Below are 23,307 nucleotides of genomic sequence, written 5' to 3' on the forward strand. Positions count from 1 at the left end.
TTAAACCATCTATTTTTTGCCACTGCTAATTACATTCTAGGATATGATTTTAATATCAGATTGATTGATTTTATTTCCACATCAGAAGAAAAAAAAAAAAAGAAAGACAGAGTAGCAGACTGTGAATTTGGCAACTCAGCGAAGTTGATACCCAGGTCACACCACACTAAGGTAACATTAACACGAGAGCTGCAGCTGGGTCTGCTGGACCTCTGAGGGTTATTTAGCACTAGCACAGGGTTCCTGCAGCACTTTGATATTTGGGCAACACTGTTAACTCTGGCAAATTTATCAAGTTTCATTGAAACAAGCACATTAAACTTGTCTTCTTAAAAATCTCTTGCCTAAGAACAGCATCCCCTTTGCCTGTCAAGATTAGCAGCAAGAATATGAATGTTGGTGTCAGAAGTTTGAGCAGTTGCCTTAGGATCTGTCAAAATATCTTGCTGGATGCCTGCAAAACATGCCCAAAAATGTGATTTTCAGTCTTCAAACTATTATCATCCAACCAGCTTTTTTCAGCATCTGATATGGGACAAATCCCTCATTCAACCTCATTTACATGTGAAGTTACCATCTCGAAGTTTCAATACTGAGTCACTTATAAAGGAAAAGGAACTTATTTCCCAAGGGGTAATATGTATGCTCTTCAACTATGGTTGAAAGAATTTTCAATAACCTCAAGCCTTGAGTCAAGTACATCAATTTTGATACCAAGGAAAAATTGTATTTGAGTCAAATCAGATTAAAAACCAAATAAAAGTTGAGTTCAAATAATACATCTTCAGTAGAGTATCGAGTAAAAAACTTTTCACATAAACCCCAATTACTCTTTCTACATAAATAATAAAGTAGCTGTTCACAATTTCTATGTACACTAGTTACAGTATGAGGATTAACAGACTGTTGCAGTGTCAGTTTTTCACATGAGAAAATAATTTAATTAGATTCTGGGACTCGATGTTTTCTGTATAGGTTTAAGGATATTTAATAAAACTTCAATAAAACAATTCTGTGATACTCATTGCCATACTGTAATAGGAAGGAAAAGCATGTACCTGGCTGGAAACTCAGAGCAGGAAATGTTAGATCTCAGATGAGTAGCTTTGACAGTTTTGAAATCGAGCAAAACAGCTCAAGGAAAAAGGAGTAAGAGGAAAAAAATTGGCTAGGAGGCTAAGAAATGTGGGATAAAAAGTGCAACTTGGAGAGAACGCTGAGACAACCCCAGAGAGATGTTCAAATTAAGCAGGGGGTAGGGAAGGGCTTCTGAAGTCTCTAAGCCAAAGGAACTGTAGTGTTCAGTGATGCTCTGCTGATAGAGATGTGGGGTGTTCCGAGACAGCCGAGAGCTACACCCAGCTCGCCAGGAAAATTGATTACTCAGTTTATTTGTCTTCATCCACAGAGGCAGGGATCAGCCCGTGGTCAGAAGAATAATTCTGGTGGTGACAGCCTGTTCTTGGCCGCCTTTTCCTTCTCCCCTCTGACACAATTAAACCTGGCCCCCTTCCCACAGCCCAGCACTGGAGCAGCAGGCACGAGAGCTGACACGGGGCCGGCTGTCCCTGCCCAGCACCTTGTCTGGCCTGCCACCAACAGGGCTCTAAAGCAGGGGCCAGAAAGGAGCAGAAGCATCCATTTCTTTCTGGGCAGGAGCCTCCTTCAGTCCCACTTTTCTTCCTCCTAAAAGCCCCTCAGACGCGACAACGAGCAGGGAGGGATTTACCCGATGGAAAACTGCACAGACAAACATAAGGCTCAGCCTACAGCTGAGCCCAGCAGAGCAGGTGGCGTGGGCACTGTTGCCACACAACATGGTAGGCACACCAAAACCTGCCCCAAGTCCTCATTCTCTGAGAGAGGAGTCACTGCAAGGTTAAAACAGGCTCAAGTTATTTCTTAGAAATAATGTTGGTTCATACACCCGCTATTTCTTTGCTGCTGTTAGCTCATTTTTCAAAAACATCACACCCATCTCTCCTTGTCCTTTGAATGGCCTCTTTAGAGAAGTTTCAAGGTACAAAATGTATGAAATTATTTTAACATAAGTATTGTTGGCTGCCTCTTTAAGCATTTTCTGCCTTTGGCACCTCATACTAATAATATTCTCCAAGCAGTACAATAATTCTTCCAGAACATTATATATGATATGCAGAACGTTGAAGAATTTTAAAATAGGGTAAGAAATTTTCATAACGGTTAGCGAGCAAAAGATTCCTCCAAAGATTCAAATTGACACATTTGGAAAGGATTAAATTTATCCAGAGAATTGAATTTGCATCAAATGAACATAAAGAAATACACAGCATAATCTAGGACTACTCTCTGGTTTTGCATGACTAGCATATCTATTGAGATGTCCTTCAGTAATTCTGACTTTGTCATTATTATTCATCATCATGAAGAATGTTATAGTCTTACAAACTGGAGTTTTAAGTTGATTTTATGGATTCCTAAAACTATAAGAAAAAGAATTCATAAATTTCAGCAGGAATTTAGATAATGCAGGGTCATGCTTCATGAATTTGAAATAAAACTGAAGGATGACAGTGATGTATGTTTACCTACAGTCTCATATTACAAGCAGTTTCTAAGGTTCCCTGTTTTTAAACCACAGATATCTTACAAACCTCAGAGCCAAAACAATCACAGGCTGAGACTGGAGTTTTAAAGAAAAGATGCTCATGATAAACCTTTTAAATTACTATTTGCATATAAGATTAACCCTGATATTAAGTCACTTTCTAGTCTATATAGAGGTCTATGGAGACCACTTGTCTACCTGAAGTAGTCAAGATTACAAATTTTTCAGGCAAACCTTGTTGAGATTATCCTTCAATTCAGCAGGAACTTCACAGTTGAACAAAAAAAAAGTGTGCTTTTATTTAAATATGTCAACAAAAATACAAAATCAAGCAAATGAAAGGACTGGAATTGTCAAGATATAAAAATCCATCCAAATTTAAGTAGCCGAGGACCAAGCTTTTGGAGATTTTTCAGTGATTCATTTTATTTTACTAAATTGCAAGAAGAAATGGAAATGCAGGGTGTGTTTCACAGAAATCTGAAATCCACATGGCTTATCTGTTGCTTTCCCTGTTAAAACTCCTTGGATATACGCTGAACCAGGGAAAATTATCTCTTCTGAACTGTTGTGACAAACCCCCTAGAGCAGAATATCAGCAGTGACATGCAGGACATTAATTAATCTGCCTGCTCATCATTACCAGGGCTCTCCCAAGTCTCTCCCACCCCTCAGATCCTGTTCCCAGGGCAGGACTCACCTTCTCCCACTCCCGCTCGTTGTTCAGCACTATCACCACCAGCCTGGGGTGTGCCTGGTAACCATCGGCCGTGAAGGACAAATCTCTGCCTTCCCAAGTCACATTCATCATAAACCTGGAAGGCAAGGAAGAAAAAGAGTTCCTTGAGAAATTAATGAGCTGTCCAGCAGTTAATAAGCAGCCAGTTCAGTCATCAGAACCACTGATTAAACACATGCACCAAATCCTGCCAACGCTGAGAAGAGCCTGCACTTGCAGCACAGGAGTCAGAGCATTTCAAGGCCCTTCATAGCACAGAACAAAGCAAAACATTGGTTTTGTATGAATTTTAATGCAGATATAACTTTTAAAGCAGCTTCCAGATAATATACAACCTGTACACACCGTGAATAATCTTTCTGGCATTTTGTACCACCTCACTAGTTTTTCAGGACCATTTTAAACATATCTACATCAGCTCTGTACGTATTATATTATTGTCTCTCTAGAGTGATACTCAGAGCAAAGTGCACCTGATCTGTCTGCCCCCAAGAGTTCTGTCAGCCCTTCCCAACACTATGCTGTTGTGACATGGGGATAAATTCCACCAAGGCCAAAACCAGACATGAAAGCTTTGAAGGGATTTATAATATCTCAGTTCAGTAATCTCAAAAGAGAAAGCATATATGCTTTAAACTTTTTTGTACTTAGGTTCATTTTCAATGGTTTTCAAAAGATATATAGATTAATATAAATTAATTTAAAAAAAAACAGATGGACCCAGATTAAAATGTACAAGAAGGAGAACTTTTAAATTCTGTTGAAAAAAATCAAAACTCCACACTGCCAATGTGAGCCTGACAGAGCTAACCCATAGGTAAGAGGTAAAACTGCAACTCAAAGTCTTGGTGATATGCCAGCACTTGCAGAAGATTATGTGCCCTCCAGCCCATGCCATGTCCATGGTCTGCAGTTAATCACATTGAATTGCACTGAATTTTACTGCAGTGTATTTCACTGAAAGAAATTCAGCCCAAGACTGATGCAGACAGAAGTGCAGACATCCACCCCACAGACAGAAGTGTTTTAAAGGGCAGAAAGTTACTTTAGCTATTCTTCATACATTACTGACTAATGTTTGACCCCCAAGAAATGATACAGGTTTACATGTTTGTATGGGTTTGGAGGTTTTTTGGTTGGTTGGTTGCTATGGTTGGTTTTTTAGCAGCAGTAGGAGGACGGTCTCCTGGTGAATGTGATATAGACAAAATTATTCAGCTCCAGATTCAAAGGACACGGCTTTGTATCGACACAGCTGCCTGAAAATCCAATAGCAGAAGCACACTAAATAAACATTTATAGACCCAGAAGAAATAGTGGCATTGTATCATAACAGTTAATAATTAAATGTGCACTGCCCTGAACAGCCATCTTAACATCATTCAGCACCGGTTTGACAGCAATTTGTAAATTCTCCCATCGTAATAACTCATATTTTGTGACAGACTTTCAGCGTGAAAATTTTCCCCTTGGCAGAATTTTGCTGTTCAGCTGAACTAATTTCCCGTATATTCCATTTTTCATCCAGCAGTGAAAGAGCTTGTTTGGGAACAAAAGGCTTGTTTGCCACCTTGAGAGGCAACAAACCACCAAACGGAATTCACTTGTGCACACATGTAAGGAACCAGCACAACATTCACTCACTGCTGAAAATCAAACTCGTTGTGACCCAGGGAATGAAGTGCCCAGGAAGTGACCACAGAGGGGAAACGAGGATGTGCTGTAAAAACACACAATACTTTCATCTGCACTTCTGCACCCTCCTTCAGAGGCTCCCTCCCAGTTCACACACGTGAAATAACACCCCTCACAATGCACACATCATCTGACAGGGCCAGGCAGAAACCACCTCATGTCAATAAATCCCAAAGCCAAGCACTTCGTCCCCTCCTAAGGGCTGGACCCCAAACACACACCCAGTACTACGTCAGGCTTTTGTGTCCATTTGGCTTTTTAACTACATATTGGTGACTGGACTTGAGTTGAGGTCTTCCTTTATGTAATTTGGTAGGATCATCACCCTAGGTTTCAACCACCACTCATCATATTTTTGGATTAATATGCAAATGTCTTAACCAGTCAAGGGTCATCACAAGATGCAGTGCTGATGCTCAGGTGTTCCCCCCAAAAAAATAAATAAAATATGAACCACAAATCTAAACTGAAAAACTGAACTCAGTGTACATTTTTAATCCATGTGGATTTACCAGCTATTTAGTACTGAAAGATATTTTGCAAGTTTTTTTTTAAAAAACTCCCTAATCTGTAAAAGTTTCTTAAAACTGTGTTGTCTGATCTGCATACAAAGGTACCCATGAGTGATGCAGTCTGAGCTACCCCAGTTTCTCATATTGCAACAATAAAAAGGACTTCAAAGAGATTCTTGTTTTCCCAAGCACATTCTTCTGTACAAAATTCATCAGCTGCCCGTGTTCTTCAGAAACAAATGCCTGCAACCTACATTCCCTTTTGAATTGTCATTTTTCCTCTGCAAAGGACAGAAGCCCTGCTCTGCTTTCACTGGCCAAAATCCCAAACCGCTTATCCCTCCAAAAAACAACTGTGTGCTTTTCTGCTGCTGGTTGGGAAGAGTACAGTAAGGAAAGCATTTATATTATGTTATTCTTACAGAGTTTTAAGTTTATCAAAGATTAATTCTGTGCCAGATGTCTTTGGCTTCTGAACTGGACAAAATGCATTTCTGAAGTAGCTTTGGAAATGCATATTCCTGTTCTTAACTAAATGATGTTCTTGGTTATTTGAGCTTATTACTTTAAGGGGGCAATTCAGCACACACCTTGGATTAGTAGTTAATCTGCTTTCATACCTCATTAATGCTGCAGCCTTTGCAAAGACATGATAGCAGGAGGCCTTGTGATGGTATTATGACACTGAAGTCTTAATTAACTTTTGCAAACCGAAATTTGTAAGATTCCCCAGGTGATACATGATTCAAAATGGTAATTTTTTTTGGGGGGGGACAGAAGTTAAGCTCTTCTCACAGTGAATACAAAACAGGTTTTTTATCATGCAAAGAACCAAACCTTTACTATTTATTTAAAAATACTTTTAACATTTACACAATCCTTTTTTGCTTGTCATTTTCCCCAACACAACTGAAAAGTGTTGAGACACCACAGCAGAACACCCTTGCTGTTGTATTTACAGCAAGCCTTTGATGCACCAAGGTTACAAACTTCTCTTAAGGTTTCCAACTTCATTTTTATAGGCTCAGAAATATCAAGTAGTTGACATAAAGCTTCAGAATAATGCCAAAACTGTGCAATATTTATCCCCGACAAAATTCTAACCCTATCCATAAAAACAGAACATATTGAACAAGGTGGGTTTTCCTACCCTGTAAATACTATACCACAATTTCATCGACTCCAATTTCTATTAATAAAAGGGCAAAGACTTAGCCAAAAGGAAGAGACCTCAGTTTTCAGAAGACCATTTCCCAGGATATGATATTGCTGATACAGAGTCACCTTTCTGGCCTCCTTTACAGGAGACATGGACCTTCTTGTCCATGGGGTGTTTTTTAAGGATTTCCTATCCTGTGTGAAAACAATAGAAAACCCAGCAAAGCCACAACTCCTCCTGGAGCAGAATCTTTGAGATTTTCTATTTCTGTGTTATACAACAGCAGACATGTTTGCAGGCTGTGGCATTTCTTTTGAGGTTTAACAGACAGATGTACGTTCAAGATACATGAGTGTTCCTGTAACGGGGGCAAGGATTTGAGAGCAAAAGCAAGAAGGTTTAGTGGATTCTGTGCTGGGCATTATTTCAAACAACACAAAAAAACCCAAACAACACGACACTATGTAAATTATAAATTAATATAAAGATCACTTTGTCTCAAACAAAGATCAATCCTAGCCCCAGCTTCATAAACAATCCCGGGAAACCAAAGCAAGTGTGATGTCACCTCTGGAGCCCCATCCGTGATGGTGCTCAGGAAGTCCCCACCTGGCTTCACCTCCACCTGCTGCCTCTCCGGGATGCCAGGGAGGAGAACCCTCATAAAAATTCCCATGCTTGGTATTGGCCCACCCCCTGTGTCCCAGAAGACCCTGCAGGACTGGTTGGGCTCAGGAACTCAGCCAGCTCTGCAATAACAGGCGGGTTTATAATTAATGTGAAATCCACCTAGTCTGCAGCTCCCAAACAGATTAGCAGCTGGGAAAAACATGATGGGTAAGGCAGAGGCATTAATGAAAACATGTCACTTCTAAGCTGCCTCCAAAGGAGAGAACTTAGTTACCAGACCTGTAAAATAAAGCACAGGGCCTGGCAGCTGCAGGGAGCAGAAACCCACAGGACCCCTCACTGCCAGGAGTTCAGACTCACGTTTCCTGCCCTCATCCTGCAGCTCAGATGAGATAATCAACCCTGATAAACGCCCCAGGTGCCATCACTAGGGACTATCACTTTTTATTTAGTGCCTTCTTCACCATGGGGCAGTGCTTCAGATCTGAGACAACCACAGGCAACGAGGAGAGAGGCAGCAGAGACTTGGGGAAACACATGTTCTGTAAAAGAAACTCTCCCCCTTCTTCCTCAAAGAAGGAATTTCCAAACTGAGATTTAAAGCAGATGAAATGTCTCAAAACCAACATGTTATCTGGCAATATTTCTCTTTTTTGCAAATAGTGTAAAAACCAGACATTTTAATAATCTAGACAGCCAGTCTGTCTGGCCTTGGCATTCACTCAGCCTCATACCTAAAAAAGCAGAAGTGAATCCTAATTCTGTCTTTTCTTCTTTATCTTCTTGAGGCTCTGAACTGCTGCACTTCCTTACTACGATTCTACCGTGAAATTGGAATGACACTTATCAATAGAAAACCCAAGACAGATTATTTATCGTGAAGAAACAGATTTCCTGTGTAAAATTAAATCAAGAAATGCTTAATGCAGAATATATAATATGTGGCCTGAAGTACATATAGAAATAACTCTGCAATAGAACACTATTAAACAACATAGATGCACTTTTTTAACTAATTCTATGTCTTAGGCTGCGTAGGAATTTTTTTCTAAATTCAAATCCTTTTAAGTGATGCAAAGAGTCTCTTCTTCCTCTTCGTGCACCCTCCTCCCCTTCCCCCAGCCCTCACTCTCCTGAGTGTAACTCCACAATGGTCCCTTGCTTTGGAGCTGCATCTCCCCAGGCCTTGAGCCAGCATGGATGAGTAAAACTTTGGGAGCGATATGCTCAGTGGCTGTGAATAAGGAATGTCATGCCAGCTCCTCATACCTCCTGCCAGCTGCTCCTTAAAGCATTAACTGCCACTGGGTCTGGGAAACTTGTTTTGCCCCAGTTCTGCCAGACGAGCAACAAAACTCTCAGGGAGTCCTTCTGAAAGGGGGGCAAGGGGAGGTAGCAAAATCAGAAAGGGCTCAGCTCCCTGGGAGGCTGCCACAGACTAAAACACCAGAATGTTCAGCAAGTTATTGTTAGCAATAACATTTCTTAGAAAGCACTAGTATGATTGCATTTTGCTGCACCACCTCAGAAGCATCCCAAACTCTTCCCTGTGGAGTATGTCTGGCTTCCTGCAAGGGGATGGTGTCTGCAGCAGCTACGTCTCCAAGAAGGTTCACTTATATTTTGAATTTTGATCCCTGCTTTCAGCTCCGAAGTCTGGCTCTGCTCAACTCCCAGAGACCATGCTTGTTCTCGTTTTAAATTATTTTAATTATCATAATAAGGGGATAATGATTTAAAAGTCCCTAATCCAGCAACTGCTTGATACCTTCTGCTTCCTAAACTGACCTAACCTGGGTGAAAATTTTAATGCAGATTTTCAATACTTTCTTGAAACACTTTGTCAGTAAATCAGCACTGTCTGTGGGTCTCTTGGGTGGAAAGCTTTGCTCCACAACCCCTCTTTTGTTGCCAGTCAAGTTTGGACAAACATGACAACAGTTTCATCCATTCAGTTCCTGCTGTGTTATGTAACTATATGGAAAATGCTGTCTGACTGTAGAAGAGGGTAATTACAGCACATGAATTCAAAGAAGTGCAAGTATTTGGTTGTTAATGTTTAAAACCTGCTCATCAGCAGTAAATTAGACTTTGTGCATCCCTGCGTACCAATCCAATTGCTACAATACTACTGGGTCTCCTGATGAGAGAGAATCCCCACACAAATGAAGGAGCAAAGTGGGATCCTGCCACTGACAAAATTTTTTCTTGAGTATATTTTCTAATTCATTTTTTCATGTTGACAATAACAATTTATTAGAATCCAGAATGTCTGAAATTAGTTGTTAACACAATATCTAGGACTGGCAGCTTGGTACATCATCTTCATTTGGATTTGTTTCCATAGAGCAGCATTCACAGTAGCAAAGGAGAAGAATAAACAAATCTAGCAAAACCTGAAACTTCTTCATGCTTTAAAGCTACCAAAAGTGAATTACTAAATTGAAAGTATGCTCAAATTAGCTGTTTCCCTCCATGACACTTAAGCATCAGATCGTCACCCTGTATACAGTGCACTCCCATGAGCACCCAGTGGCTCCATTAAAACCTCAGTGGGATCACAAAACGGGAAAGACAAACAAAATATCCCAGGAAATACTTAGGTGGAAATAAATAACCTTTTGTTTTTCTGCACAGCAAATACGCTACTGGTAAAAAAGCATTTTTCTTCATGTATAATTAAATATTTATGCACCTTCAATCATACAATAAAGAAGATGATACTTATTGTTCCTAAGTCCTCTGACTTAAATGAACAAATCCTCTATAAATTGGCTGTTGATCTGTATGGAGGAAAAGATTAAACAGATTTGCTGGATTATTCATCAAACCATTGTGTCCATTTAATGCTTGACTTTGCTCAAAAGAGGCAAATTTATCTGTCATACTAAAAGCTGGAATCAAAATACTGAACTTGATGGATGACTGTCAGGACTAGAGGGACAGCAAAGCCATCGCCCTGCGGAGAGAATGCTGCTGTAGTTGTGCTGAATCCTAAGAGCAGCACAACAGCAAGGACAAGGAAATGAACCACGGGGTTGTCCATGGAATTGAGCAATGCTGGGCATTGTTTTGACATTTCAAAACACTCTCCCTACAGAGTCCCTTAGTTTTTAAAGTAGGGTCACTCAGGGCAGGATCAACTAAGCTGTTGTACCTGTCCCTTTGGACTTCCCGTTGCTGCTGCTCCCTGGCTCGGGGATGACAAATAAAGGAAACTGTGCTTGGGAAGGGCAGGATGTGACAGCCTGTCCAGAGGACTGGGGCCAGGTTTCTAGACCTACACCTTCACTGCTGAAAGATGGGCCTCCAAATCCTGCCTTTTATTTGGTTGTATTTCAGAACTGAATGTAACTAAACATCAGCACCATGTGTGGTAAACACCTGACTGCCTATGGACAGACACATCTTTTTGTTTTTTCAGGATAATGGCAACAGAGCAACAGCTTTGCCATCCTCATCCCTTCCTGTGCGGATCAGTGTGGTTGGAAATGTTGCTGTGAAATGTATCTCCCAGGGTCCTGACTTTTATACACACCCTGAGTACTCTCCTAAACAAAGCAGCAGCGTTTCAATTCAAAGGCAGCAGCGTTTTCTGTGATGACTGGCAGGGTTATTGTGTTTTGCTGTTTGTTTGCTTGCATGTTTTCCTTTTTTTGAGAAAGAGCAAGCATTTGTTCAGCTGACATGGCATTAATGAGGTGCTAATTCTATTTATCCTGCTGCTCCAGTATTTCACACAATAGCAGTTTTCTGCCTTGGGAGATCTGGGTCTTACACAGATAGGAAAAGATGAACTGAATCAATACAGATAGAAATACACATATATATCCATGTTTTTAATGCATTGAAAATGAGCCCTGTATTTTATTATAAATCCTTTATTCACAGGGAAAAACTAGTTTTCCCATGTGTATCAGAAATGAACATTGATCAAATCATTGCAAAAACTAAAGCAAACCTGATTTTCTTCTGGATCTAGAAAGCCAATAAAAGCATCTCAGAATTGCAGTGACAGAGGAAAGATAAATTGTGTGCTTCAAAACAAATATATCTTCAAACCAATTTAATACTCAAAGGATTTGAGAAAGAGGGAGGAGGAGCTTTCACTTCATGGCTTTCTTTACATAGAATTTCTTCATAAATGGAGATGAAAATTGCTATCTAGATGTGGGAAGTCGCACATAAAGCATTACCAATTTCCATTTACAAGCAAATTAGCAATTATGGCATAGTCTTAAAATACTATACTTGGTTTAAAGCTGAATTAGACTGTCATTACAAAGGAGGAGTCTAAAAATTCTGGCTTTTTGCTCCATTCTCCAGGTTTTTTTGCTCAGGCATCACCTTACATAGCCTTTTCCCTGCTTTCTGAGTTCTCTGCTTCTGAGCTTGCAGGCTGTGTCCTCTCATTCAACCCTACTTCTCCAACCCTGATTTTCTGCATGAACAGGGAGGCAGAGTACAGCAGATCCCAGGTCCATAAGCTGTTTCCAATTACTTTAGCCCTTTCCATTGTGAGGATGCTCCAAAATCCTTTGTTCAAGTCAGCTTCTTAATACAGCACATATACACTTGCAGTTTAGAATACAAAGCTGCACTATCTGTGACCTGAAACTGCGAAGATTACACTTCAGAATAAAACCCCGGTTTAGGCATTGATTTGTCAGGTAAAGAAGAAACCCACAATTTAGTGATGGGGATGAGAAAGTACAATGAATTTATGTAATTCACCTTGGCATGGAGAGACTGGTCAGCTCCCAGAGATTACTTAGTACTGTAAATGCTTGCATACACTTGCCTTTCTTGCAGATTATATGTGACAAGAATAGTCTTGGGAAGTTATTACATAAGAAGTACTATTTAAAGTTTATTCATTTTAGTGTAATTCTGACATTTCTAGATTAGAAACAGCCTTCTTGTTCTTGTGGTGTTGGGGAAGCTCAAAGAATCTCCAGTACCAAAAATCTATTCTCACTTCATAGCTCAGTTTTTCACATCGGGAAGTGATTTGATTAACCACAGTGCACTACTTCTCCTATTAATAATTTCTATGTGCACCATGCACTGCACACTGCAGAACCTCCTGGTGAAGACTGATCTCACTGCCCTAACACTCACAAACCCTGCTCCTGTAGTCATGAAGATTTAATCACAGAATCACAGAATATGTGAGTTGGAAGGAAACAACAAGGATCATCCAGTCCAACTCCTGGCCCTGCACAGGACACCCCAAGAGCCGCACAATGTGCCCGAGAGTAATGTCCAAATGAGAAAATAAAGATTGTTTGAAGAAAGACAGCTTGTGCTGAGTACTGAATACCTTATTCAGATCTACACTACTGTATTACCCAGACAATGGGGTAGGAGCCTTTTCCAAAACAGGTTCAAGTTTTTGTGCCCCTTCCAACTGAACCACAGTATTTTAAACACCAACCCTTCTGATGACAGAACACAATTTAACTTTTACAGGAAACTGGAGTTCAATTACTAATATTGGACTTCCTTGTCTGTAGATCAGATCCCAGTGTTAAGGCCCAGAATTTGGTTGAGAGGATGCCATGAGCTTCCACTTCCACCTGGCACTGCCAGCACATGCATTGAGAGCCACCCTTTAAGGCTCCCAGGCTGGGAGCAGGTTGAACAGTCACCCCAGCAGAGCCTCCCAGCTGCTCTGCCCTGACATGAGGGACACTGCCATGGCTTTCCCAGAGCCACCCCAGTGCCGTCTCCTGCCACTTCCAGGGGCAAATGGGGCAGCAGGAAAAGAATCACAGGTTTTCTGCAATGCCTCTGGTGAACTTGCAGTTTTAGAGGCAGAGGCTCACGAACAGGAAAGGGAACACAAAAAAACCTAAAGGCAAGTTCTCTTTAAGGATAACTGTACAACTATTGAAAAATACATGTATGAAATGTTCAAATTCATTTACTTTGCAGAATTTGGCTTTTAAGAAAGCTTCTAAAGAATTCTGTGTACAAAGATGCTGTTTTCATGGAAAACCACAGCTGTTCCAGGACATCATCTGGTAAACAGCTCCTAACCTAAATGTGCATACAACTCAAGATTAAAACTGTTCCATAATCTATCTGAAATCAGCACCAACTTTCCTTCCTGTGCCAATTCCATCCTGCTTTTCTGTAGAAAGCGCTTCATCTGAACTATTTGGTCAGAACAAATTTCAAAAATACTGCTTAGTAACTTCCATATGAGATATTGTCAAGAGCTATTAAAAAATATGCAAGATATCTTTTAATTCCTCTCACAGACCAGATAAAAAAATATATTACTGTGTAATATATATTATGCAACACTTTTGGATATAAGTAATCAGGAGCATCACGTCTGAAAGGGATAATTAAAAAGAAAATTATAATTAAAAAAAAAAATCCTGATTTAAACCTTGGCAGTTCCCATCTGACCAGCTGTTTTGAGAAAATATCTATATCAGTTTGGATCAATGCAGATTAATTTTGCAGTTATTCTAGCAGAGGTGACAAAACCAAAACCCTCACAAGCAGAAGTGACAGATTTCAGTTCTTCGCTGATAAAAACTGCCTAACTAATTTAATACTTCTATAATTTCTAGCAACATCCTCTTTAATGCTGCACATTGCTTGTCTTCTAAAATATTACCAGGTTCCTGCTGATGCAAGTGATTCAGGCACAGCCTCCAGAGCATTTTGGCAATTTCACCTCATAAGTACACAACAGCCCAATTTTGTTAACTCAGCTTTATACCCTCTAAGACCAATTCCTGTCATCTTCTACATTAGATTCAGAGCAGTATCTATTCTCCACAGCACATAACATCATCTCCAGGAGCACAATTACCAGTGCAGCAAGTCCTCTTGCACATTCTTCTGGAACATCTGAAAATCATTGCTTAAAAAAGGCATGATGGGATTAGCAAAAAAACAATATTCTCCTTCAATAAACACATAAAATAGAAAACTACCAAGGTAAGAAACCCCAAACCAACAAGCCTTACTTGTGCAAGGTCTGAGAGGGCCTGTCATTTTTCTCCAGTTGTCCATAGCAGCTCGTCCTGGCCTCGGGAATGAAGGAGTACTTTTCCAGCATGGCTGAGGCAGCAGTGGCAATGACCCCAAGGCCGTCCCGCACCCGAGCTTCTAAACTGTAGTCCCACTCATCGTAAGCTGCTGAAATGAGTCCTGAAGGAAACTCCTTGGGTGTGATTTCTGTGTTACCACTAACCAGGCTGGGAACTATCCAAAAGAAATCATAGCCAGTAAGGCCCAGGGAGCGAGCCTCATCCAGAATGTAGACAGCTTCGTCCTTGGAGCAGTAGAGCAGGATGACAGAGGAATGGATTTTCTTCAGCTGAATTTGAGTCTTGGCATCATCTCCAAAGGCAGTATCAAGTGTGATGACGTTCTGCATGTCCCAGCCCACAAAACTATTTTCCACAGTGGTCTTAATGACATTGATGAAATCTCGGTATCCAGGGAAAGTGGTGGTCACCAGAGAGAACACGTGCCAGTCATAATCCTGCATGATCTTCAGCATGATAATGGCTTCTTGCTGGATGGAAGCCCCAAACTGGAAGAACGTGGACATCACATCCTAGAACACCAAACACAGCAAAAGATGTGTAATTTGGTACAAGTCTGAAGGAAACAGAATCTCTAATTCTTCTGCTCTCTTGTTCTACCATGGCTACCACACTTCCTTTGCATTCCAGTAACTTTCTGCGACTTTTTTGTACCACTACTAAGCCACACTGATCATAAATACTACATATTATTTCATACAGCATAAGGACAGAGGTGCTGCTTATTTTAACAACATCTATCAGAAATAGGCAGCACAATATATTTTGTTGGTACTAAATTTACAAACATTTCCATTGGTCTGTTTTTACTAAGTTGCTGTGAGATCTACATTTATTTTTGAATTTTACATTCGACACTGACATAGAATTATTAGAGTGCCAAATATACACAGGAAGCTCTATAAGTCTTTATTTTTATTTTACTTCAGTATTTATTCCTGACCAGTAGCAACAACTTATGTGCATTATTTTCAGATACAGAAAGCATGAACTCCTGGTGAAACAAAAGCTTATGATTTAAAAGTAAGAAATGAATCATTCAAGGTTTCTTCTGCAGGCTTCAGAGGAAAGACACATACAGTGCATTTAATTTAAAGAGTTTTATGAACATGCTCGCAAGCTGCTATCCTATTTTACACTTGCAGGGAACAGAAACAGATTAACTGATTTAAGTTTCCTGGCAAGGTGGTGTTAAACATACAAATATTAGTGAGAGTGGTAACTCAGCTCTGCAAGCTCTGTAAATCTGTTCCAGGCAAACTATTTTTTTTTAATAGAAGATGAGGAGTGTTATTACTTTCCAAGTGTTAAGAAGCTGACACCTGGATTTTATATGGCTTAACAGTAATAAAAGTCTTACAACTTATGCCAGACCATGAAGACTAATATTGAAGGTACAAAATACACACTGCTGGTGGGAATGAAATCATCTGCCATGGCTTCTTTGGTACCTCAGAGATGACATTCTGAATGGCAGTGCTAGATTTGAAGTGGTTTTGGGTTAAATACAAGTGTTATAAAGCTCATTTTGAGAAGAATTGAATTGGGAAGATTTGGTTTCTGAATGCTTTTAGGAACTGTTTCCCGGTGACCTGCACTAGATACTTAAAAACAAGCAAAGGAGCTTTTTATCTGGGGACATTTACGGCTAAAGAAACCCAGCACACAAAAAATCTGCTCAGAGTCAGCATTTAGTAATTTAATTACTGATTTACTATTACAAGGTAAATTAGATATCTAGAGAAAATGCCATGAATCCAACTTTGCTGCAGCTTCCTAATTGAACATAAAAAATATTGTAATGCAAAGTCAATCACATCAGTTATCTTCTCCAGCTCTTATCTAATCCAGGTTTCTATTTGTGAAATATCCTGTGAAACGATTTACAGTAAATTAAATAGATTAGATACACCACATCCTTTAACTCTCCCCCATTTCTCTATGTGGTTTATGGCTACTAATGCAGTGGAACAATTCTTTCAAACAATACATACACCTTGGTCCTCCATGCATGACAAGGAACTTCTCCAATGAGGCAACTGAAGATGAAGTATTTGAGGGCAAAAAACAATGAACATGGACATCTCCAAGTGTGACCTTTCTAACAAGTAAATACAGATTTTTATCCTAGAGCAGTCCTTGACATCTTCCCTGGCAATGAACAACAGTCTTGTGCACAACACCCTGTGTCACCACTGCAGGAGCCTGACAACAAAAGAAAAGTACTAAAAATAAATCCTTTCTTTCTGTAAACATTTTGTGAGAAAAAACAGTTTATGAAAGGAGTTTTGACTAAACATTTCTGTAAAGGTCACACTCATATTTCAAGAATCCTTTTCATGTAATTGTGAATGTGAAGGCCAGTCAAAACCAGCCAATTAAGATCAATTTGTGATTGGAATGGTGAAAAATAACCGCTGTAATTATATTCCAAAAACAAGTTTGGGTTCAAGAAAAGTGGAGACACAAATATCACAAGTGAGATTCTCATCTGAAGAAATCCCATGTAACTGCACTGACTTCATTTGGTGCTTTTATGGAGCTGAAGACCTGACTGTGCGTGTTTACAATGAATCTGAAACAGATGGAAGATTACAAGCAAATTGCAGCCTTAGGAACTTCAGTAGATATTTAAATGCCTATAAGGAGAATATTCAAGGACATATCCATTAAACTGGGGGTAGGGAATGAGGAGGTTTTGTGAAGAAACAGCAAATAAATAAAACTGTAACAAATTGAACTATCGTATCCTTAAACATCTACAGAACTGTTCATTTGGAGTTTTAAGCTCCACATTCTTCTCAAAAAGCATTATTATTTCTCTGCTTTATAGAGACTTAAATTACATATGTGTAACAAAATACCAAGTTCTACTTTTCTGTATTCAAATGCAAACCAGAGTGATGTTTGTATAAAACCAAAATTATTCAGTTATTTTCATTTAACTGTCATCTTATCATCTATTCAGACATCCATCTAAATCACTGCTGAAGTAGGAATACAGATGTAATATCAGAGGTGTTTGAAATGCACACCAGAAATATGCTCTTTTTCTCTCCTCAGTGTTCCCAACTCTTTAGATTATTGGTGGAGGATGCAAGAAAGTGGTGCCACTTATTAAGGGCAAGAAACATGTTACAGATGAATTCCACAGACAAATCTCAAAGCATGAAAATCGTTACACTGATATGAGCAAAAATTTAGTCATGGAAGTTGTGGAAATGATTAAGGCTTTATTTGTTTTTTTCTGCTTTAAATTCTTAGCTGGATTCTACCCCAACACATGTGAACAAAAACCAGCAATGAAAAGGGAAAGGAAAGAACAAATGCAAACTTTTTGTTTCTTTCTGTCTTGCACATGAACGTACAGTTTATGGCAAAACATCTCCCCATATGTTTCACACCAGAAGGACGGAATCCTCCAATTGCTTCTTGCTTAATGTTATCCTTGACTTTTGTACACAACATAAAATTCTGGCATTGCAGGAGAAGGGCACTTCAATGTTCTCACACTTGTGCACAAAACAGAGCAGCTTTCTCTGCTGCTGTCATTTTATAGATTAATATATTAGAGTAAGTTGCTTTTTAATTAGTGTACTGAGTCTATAAATCTGTCACTGTTGTCAGAATTGCACATTTCACTTCCCCAGTTCCAACAAATTACAGGAATATTTCTCTCAGAACCTCATCCTCAGCTATTTTCACGACATCTTAGTTTCCAGGCTCTGGTTTTTCCATGAGATCAGCGGGGTATATTCACAGCTGTTGTAACAGCTGAGCTAAGCCCTGACAGGACTTTGTGCCTACTAGGGAAAAAGCTGCAAGAGTTGGTCAGTTAAGGTAAGAAACATTTGTTAAGTAGCATACCTTTTGTTAAATGAAAATTAAATGCTAAACCAGAACAAAACAGGGGTCAACGTGAGACCAAATCAATTTTCCACTTGGCAGACTCATCAAGGACAGTTATTTCACCGGTAAGACAATATTATGACAGGAAACAAAAACCAATATGAAACACCTTTAAAAGCAATCCAGAGCATGATTTTATTCAGCTAGCAACAATATTATTATGACAGGAATATAAGTAGGACTTTAAAGTTATCTTAATTGTTTCATTCTTACTTACTCTCTATTTTCCACAGAGATCCAGCAAAAATCATTTTTCTCATATTTTACACCGCATTCTATTCTTATAAAGATTTAAGGCATGCGGTGCCAGGTCCACATAAACAGTGCAAGCTGTTTCCTGTTTAATGAATTATAGTAGTTATTTGGCATTTTTATAAAGACTGGGGGAAAATGAAAGCCAGAGATTAGTCACGAATTTAACTGAATAATTCAGCATCACATCAAAAATATCCACAAGAAAATTATTTGTACTGATCTCAGATACAGGTTAAAACAAAAAATGTATCCTGCAGTGTGTTAACATGGTACCATTTTTCTTGGATTTTCTTGAAGTGATGTGTTGATCCCCTGGGAAACATGAAGTGAATTGTGTTTCTCTGTCAGGAACATCCAGGCTTCAGCCATAGGATTTTCCTTTGTGGAAGGGCACAGATCCTTGCCAAACTTCCAGCAAATGCAAACACTGAAGTGGAGGAACTGAAAGGGAAACCTTTGCTCCCAAGACACCCTGCACGTTTCTGAATCCTTAAGTTATTAAATTCCCCCTGTATTCATTAACAGCACAGAGCAGGCAATTCCCAACACAAACATCTCACTGAGGTGCCCAGGGAGAAAACTCCTCCATTATCACCATGGGAGCAATTTGGGGGAAATTATACACGATTTTGTGCTCTCATACAAAGCATAGCAACATGTGAGGGTGGAAGTAATTTACTCATTTTTACAAAAAAGGCAGAAAATACTTGCCTGCCAAGGACCTGGCCTGTCACCTCACACATGGCAAAACTGTGTCCAACCTGTTCCCCTGTCCAGTAACACCTGGACCCCCAGGGCCAGCCCTCCCAAGGCATGGGCTTTCTGAGAGAGCAGAAAAAAGGATGGAAATTTCCTTCCTCTCTAATTTAACTGGTGCAAATGCACAGCCACCAAATGTATAAAGGTCAACTAAAAGGACAAAACGAGGCCTTACTTTTTATTTTAAAAAGTTTGCTCTAGGAGAGGAACACTGAAGTTAGAAAAGGGCAGTAGCAAGCAAGGGAGTACATTATGGCTCTCCAACATCTGACATGTCCGCTTTTATTATTTCAAGGAATAAATATCAAAGAAACATGATTTCAAAAGGTTAGCACTGGCTTAATCAAGCATGTTCTTTCCCATTTCCAGAGGGAGTCTGCAGGAATTCATTTTGCAAAGACTTCTGTATTTTCAGGTCATGGTTTTATCCCAAGAATTTTGCTAGATAACAGGTTTCATAGGTTTTTTTATTCTCTTTAATATCTCCATTTAGTTTTATACTACCTCCTTGGCTTATACTGCCCTGCTACAAGAGCTGAAACCTGTCACTAAATCTGTACCAGAATGGCAAGAAAACAACTACAAAGGAATGAGAACAGGGTTTCTACAGATCATTGCAGAGCCCCCTGGTTTTTGATCTTTTACATTCTTCCAATAATAGTTGTCGTGTCTAATGGAAGCAACTCAACAGGCCATTGCAGTGAAACAACCTAATTATGGAAGACAACTAGTTTTGCAGAGAGCTCCTGAACCATTCCCTGGGCTGGAACTCACCATCTGGGGTTTCAACACATCTGGCTTTTCTTTCACAGAATGTTCAAACATTGGAAATTGTGGTGTCTCAGTCCAAGCTCCTGTTCAACCAGGACAGGCAAGTGAAAAATGCTTTTGATGGCTGAAATGACACCAACAAGCCTCTGATCAGACTTGATAAAATCCTGGAAAGATTCAGCAGGGATTTTGCTGAGAGATTTATGATGAGAGATTTTTGATGAGAGATTTATTGACAAGATGTCTCTTTTCTAGATAGATTTCAGATTCCACTGTTACAGAAATGTCTTACACTGTGAATATTTTAATGAGGAAGGGGAAAAATTGTGGTTCTATGAAAAGATAGCATGGAGCTGGCTGTACCATAGCTCTTTGGACAAGTAACAGCTACTGTGCAGCTTTTAGGGCCAAAAAAAATCCCAACATATGAAGTAGAATACTGGTGTCTGCAAGGAATATAAGAGAAAATAAAGAGTATTTTCAGAAAAATTGTTATTTGCTTTGTATGTTCAAATATTTCCTGAATATAAATCACTGACTCTTTAAGAATTGCTGGGTCATGTGGTTCTGTACATCAGTGTAGTCATTATTATCCTGAAATATTTTTCCTTTATGGGATTTGTATGAAAGCTTCATTTCCTCTCAGTATTTCACCATGAAAATAAATATTGAAAAATGTGTGTGACCTAACAGATAAGGTACCAAGGAGGACAGATTTTATGCCATGTATTATAGCTGAGTATCATTTCTCTTCTGCCCCTTGTCATGACTGAGATAAATGGTTTGCCATTTTTTAAATTTAGATTTTTTTCATGGTTTGTACGAGCAGTGTCCTTCTGCTTTATTCATGTAATTAGTCAGCACTAAACTGATGTAAGTAAATAGTCTCTTCAAGAGCCCCAGAATATCTCATTTTCCATAGGAAAATGACTTTAAATTAGCCATGCAGCACATCTTTCACCTCAAAGAACACCTGAGTTCACATGGAGAGCTCTTGAGTCTGTCCTTTCAGTGAAACTCTTCAAGCAGTTGTTGTGAACGATGGGAGAGCAATCAGGAAAATTAATGACTTTCCAAAGACAGGGAAGGCAACTGCTGTGAAGTTACTGGTCAAAGTAACTGGCTTTTTCCTGTGTGGAAACGTCCATCTGCCAACAATTCACATTTGAGACACCACAACAAAGCTTTGATGACAGCATTAGAAAAAAATGGGGTACTGTTCTCCCTGTGGCAACCTGAGAAGGTTTAGAAAAAACTGATGATGACCTGTTCTGAACAGGTCACCTACCTGGCTGAGAAAAATAAACAATGAAATGATGCTATAAAATGAGGCAGAAAGAAACCCAAACCATCCTTTTACTGCAAAACTATCAAAATGCACTTGCTGAAAAGAGGAAAGCCCAGGTGTATTTTCAGGAAAAAAAATATAAATCATTTTTTTAGACTCATCAAAACCTATCCACCGGGTAACAGAAATAAAAAGCATTCAGAGAGCATCAGTGAGCTTGTGAATTAGCCCAGTGAAAGGCCAAGACTCAGGAAATCCAGCAGGGTTAGACACAGACGTTTGAAGAAAGGAAAAGTCTAGACAACTTTCCTCTCCTAATACAGGCAGTTCATTGTAACCCACATAATTCACCTCTAGAAATAAAATACCACAAAAACATAGGAAGGATAAAGGACACCAGCCAAATGAGCCACATGGGTTTCTGGAAAATAAATAAAACTCTTGGTATGTAGACTATCCATCCCCACTATCCCACTTCTCTTGTATTCCACTGGGGCCTTATTTACCAGTGTTCCCTTTGGTTCATATCAGGATTGAGACACTCTGTGTATTTTCCTACCAAAACAACCATGCTGGGCTATGGGGAGCTTCTCACCTTCCTCAGCTTTAGGTCTGTGACTACAGAGAATTATCTATCACATCAATTAGTTCATTTACTTTGAACCACATCTGCTCCCACAAGGCCATCAGGGATGAGCTTCCCTTGATTCATGGGCAATTTGTGGAACTCCAACGGATATAAAATCCAAGCATTTAGGTTAAAGTGAGTTATATTATTTCTTGGAGCAGACAGCTAGTTCTAATTATAAATTTTGAAAACAATCCTGCTGTACCAGCCATGCTAACTCAAATCAACCCTGTGTATGGGATTAAACTGTCTGGTTTCAAAATGAGTCCCTGATAGCCAGGTTTTGGTACAAGCAGATGGATCTCTGACACAAAGGAAGATTCTCAAATTTCCAAGCAACTAAAAAAAAAAAAAAAAAAAAAAAGTGAACTTTGCTAATCTGTATTTTTAAAATTTTTAGTTAATAAAATTTCATTCTAATATTGAGTCTTACATGTTTTACTGCCCCAAATGGTTATGTCACTAGTCTTTAGAAAGTGCAATGGTCACATTTTGTCTCATTACCAGCTTTTCACAGCACCAGCCTAACTTGTTTTCTTTTCAAAATAAGTCACCCAAATCGACTTCACTCTACAGAATGTGCTAGAATCCAATTTCTTTGACATGTTTTTGGGTATCTGCTAAATTTAAATATATAGGTTTGCTAATATTCTTTCAGTTTAATAGCAATATTTTAGCTGAGTAAAATCTGATGTGTTGATTATTGCTGTGCAATCAAAAACTGTAAGTTGTTTGAATGGCTTATGGAAATTTTCAAGAATCAATGCTATGCAATAATTCATCCCCAAGACAAATTTTCATTCCAGCTATTTGGTATCTAGCACACCAAGCATTTAATTTAATTATAGGATGAAGTCACAGTGTCATTTTGATCTATATTGTATACCCCAACCTATAGGAAAATTTGCTTAGAGCAAGGATTTAGAGTAGTTGAGGATAAGTATGATTCTCTGTTCAAATCTTCCATCTTATCTTGTACAAGTATTGCACAAGAAAATCCTGCAATAACAAACCACTTACAGCTCACACATCAACAAAATTCATGAAAGGGTTTTCGAACAGCTTTTGCCATTAGGACCTTTAAAACCAACACCATCCAATCTTGCTAATCCTGTAAACAGAATCATACTTACCCACAATAACATTTAAATATGCTGTGGCCAAGGATTCAGCATTGTTACTGATTTTGGATTTAATCTATGATTTAATAGGAGCTGAACCAAGCCAAACAGGCTGTTTACTTATAGTTTGTATTGGATGTGTGCATAAAAATGCCATACACTATAAAGAAAGATAAGCATA

General features: G+C 39.2%; 1 protein-coding gene across 3 annotated transcripts in view; it reads right to left on the minus strand.

Moving 5' to 3' along the window:
• Positions 1 to 23,307, minus strand: part of GRIN2A (glutamate ionotropic receptor NMDA type subunit 2A) — a 171,019-nt gene that overhangs the window by 61,631 nt on the left and 86,081 nt on the right. For all 3 annotated transcript variants that reach the window (XM_017809079.1, XM_017809078.1, XM_017809077.1), the window contains exons 3-4: positions 14,312 to 14,907; positions 3,288 to 3,402 (exon numbers count right to left, since the gene is read on the minus strand). In XM_017809079.1, coding sequence (XP_017664568.1) covers positions 3,288 to 3,402; positions 14,312 to 14,907 — 711 coding nt within the window. The remainder of the gene's footprint in view (positions 1 to 3,287; positions 3,403 to 14,311; positions 14,908 to 23,307) is intronic.

This window comes from Lepidothrix coronata, unplaced genomic scaffold (genome assembly GCF_001604755.1).
Source record: "Lepidothrix coronata isolate B3197 unplaced genomic scaffold, Lepidothrix_coronata-1.0 Scaffold24, whole genome shotgun sequence".
Taxonomy (NCBI): Eukaryota; Metazoa; Chordata; class Aves; order Passeriformes; family Pipridae; genus Lepidothrix; species Lepidothrix coronata.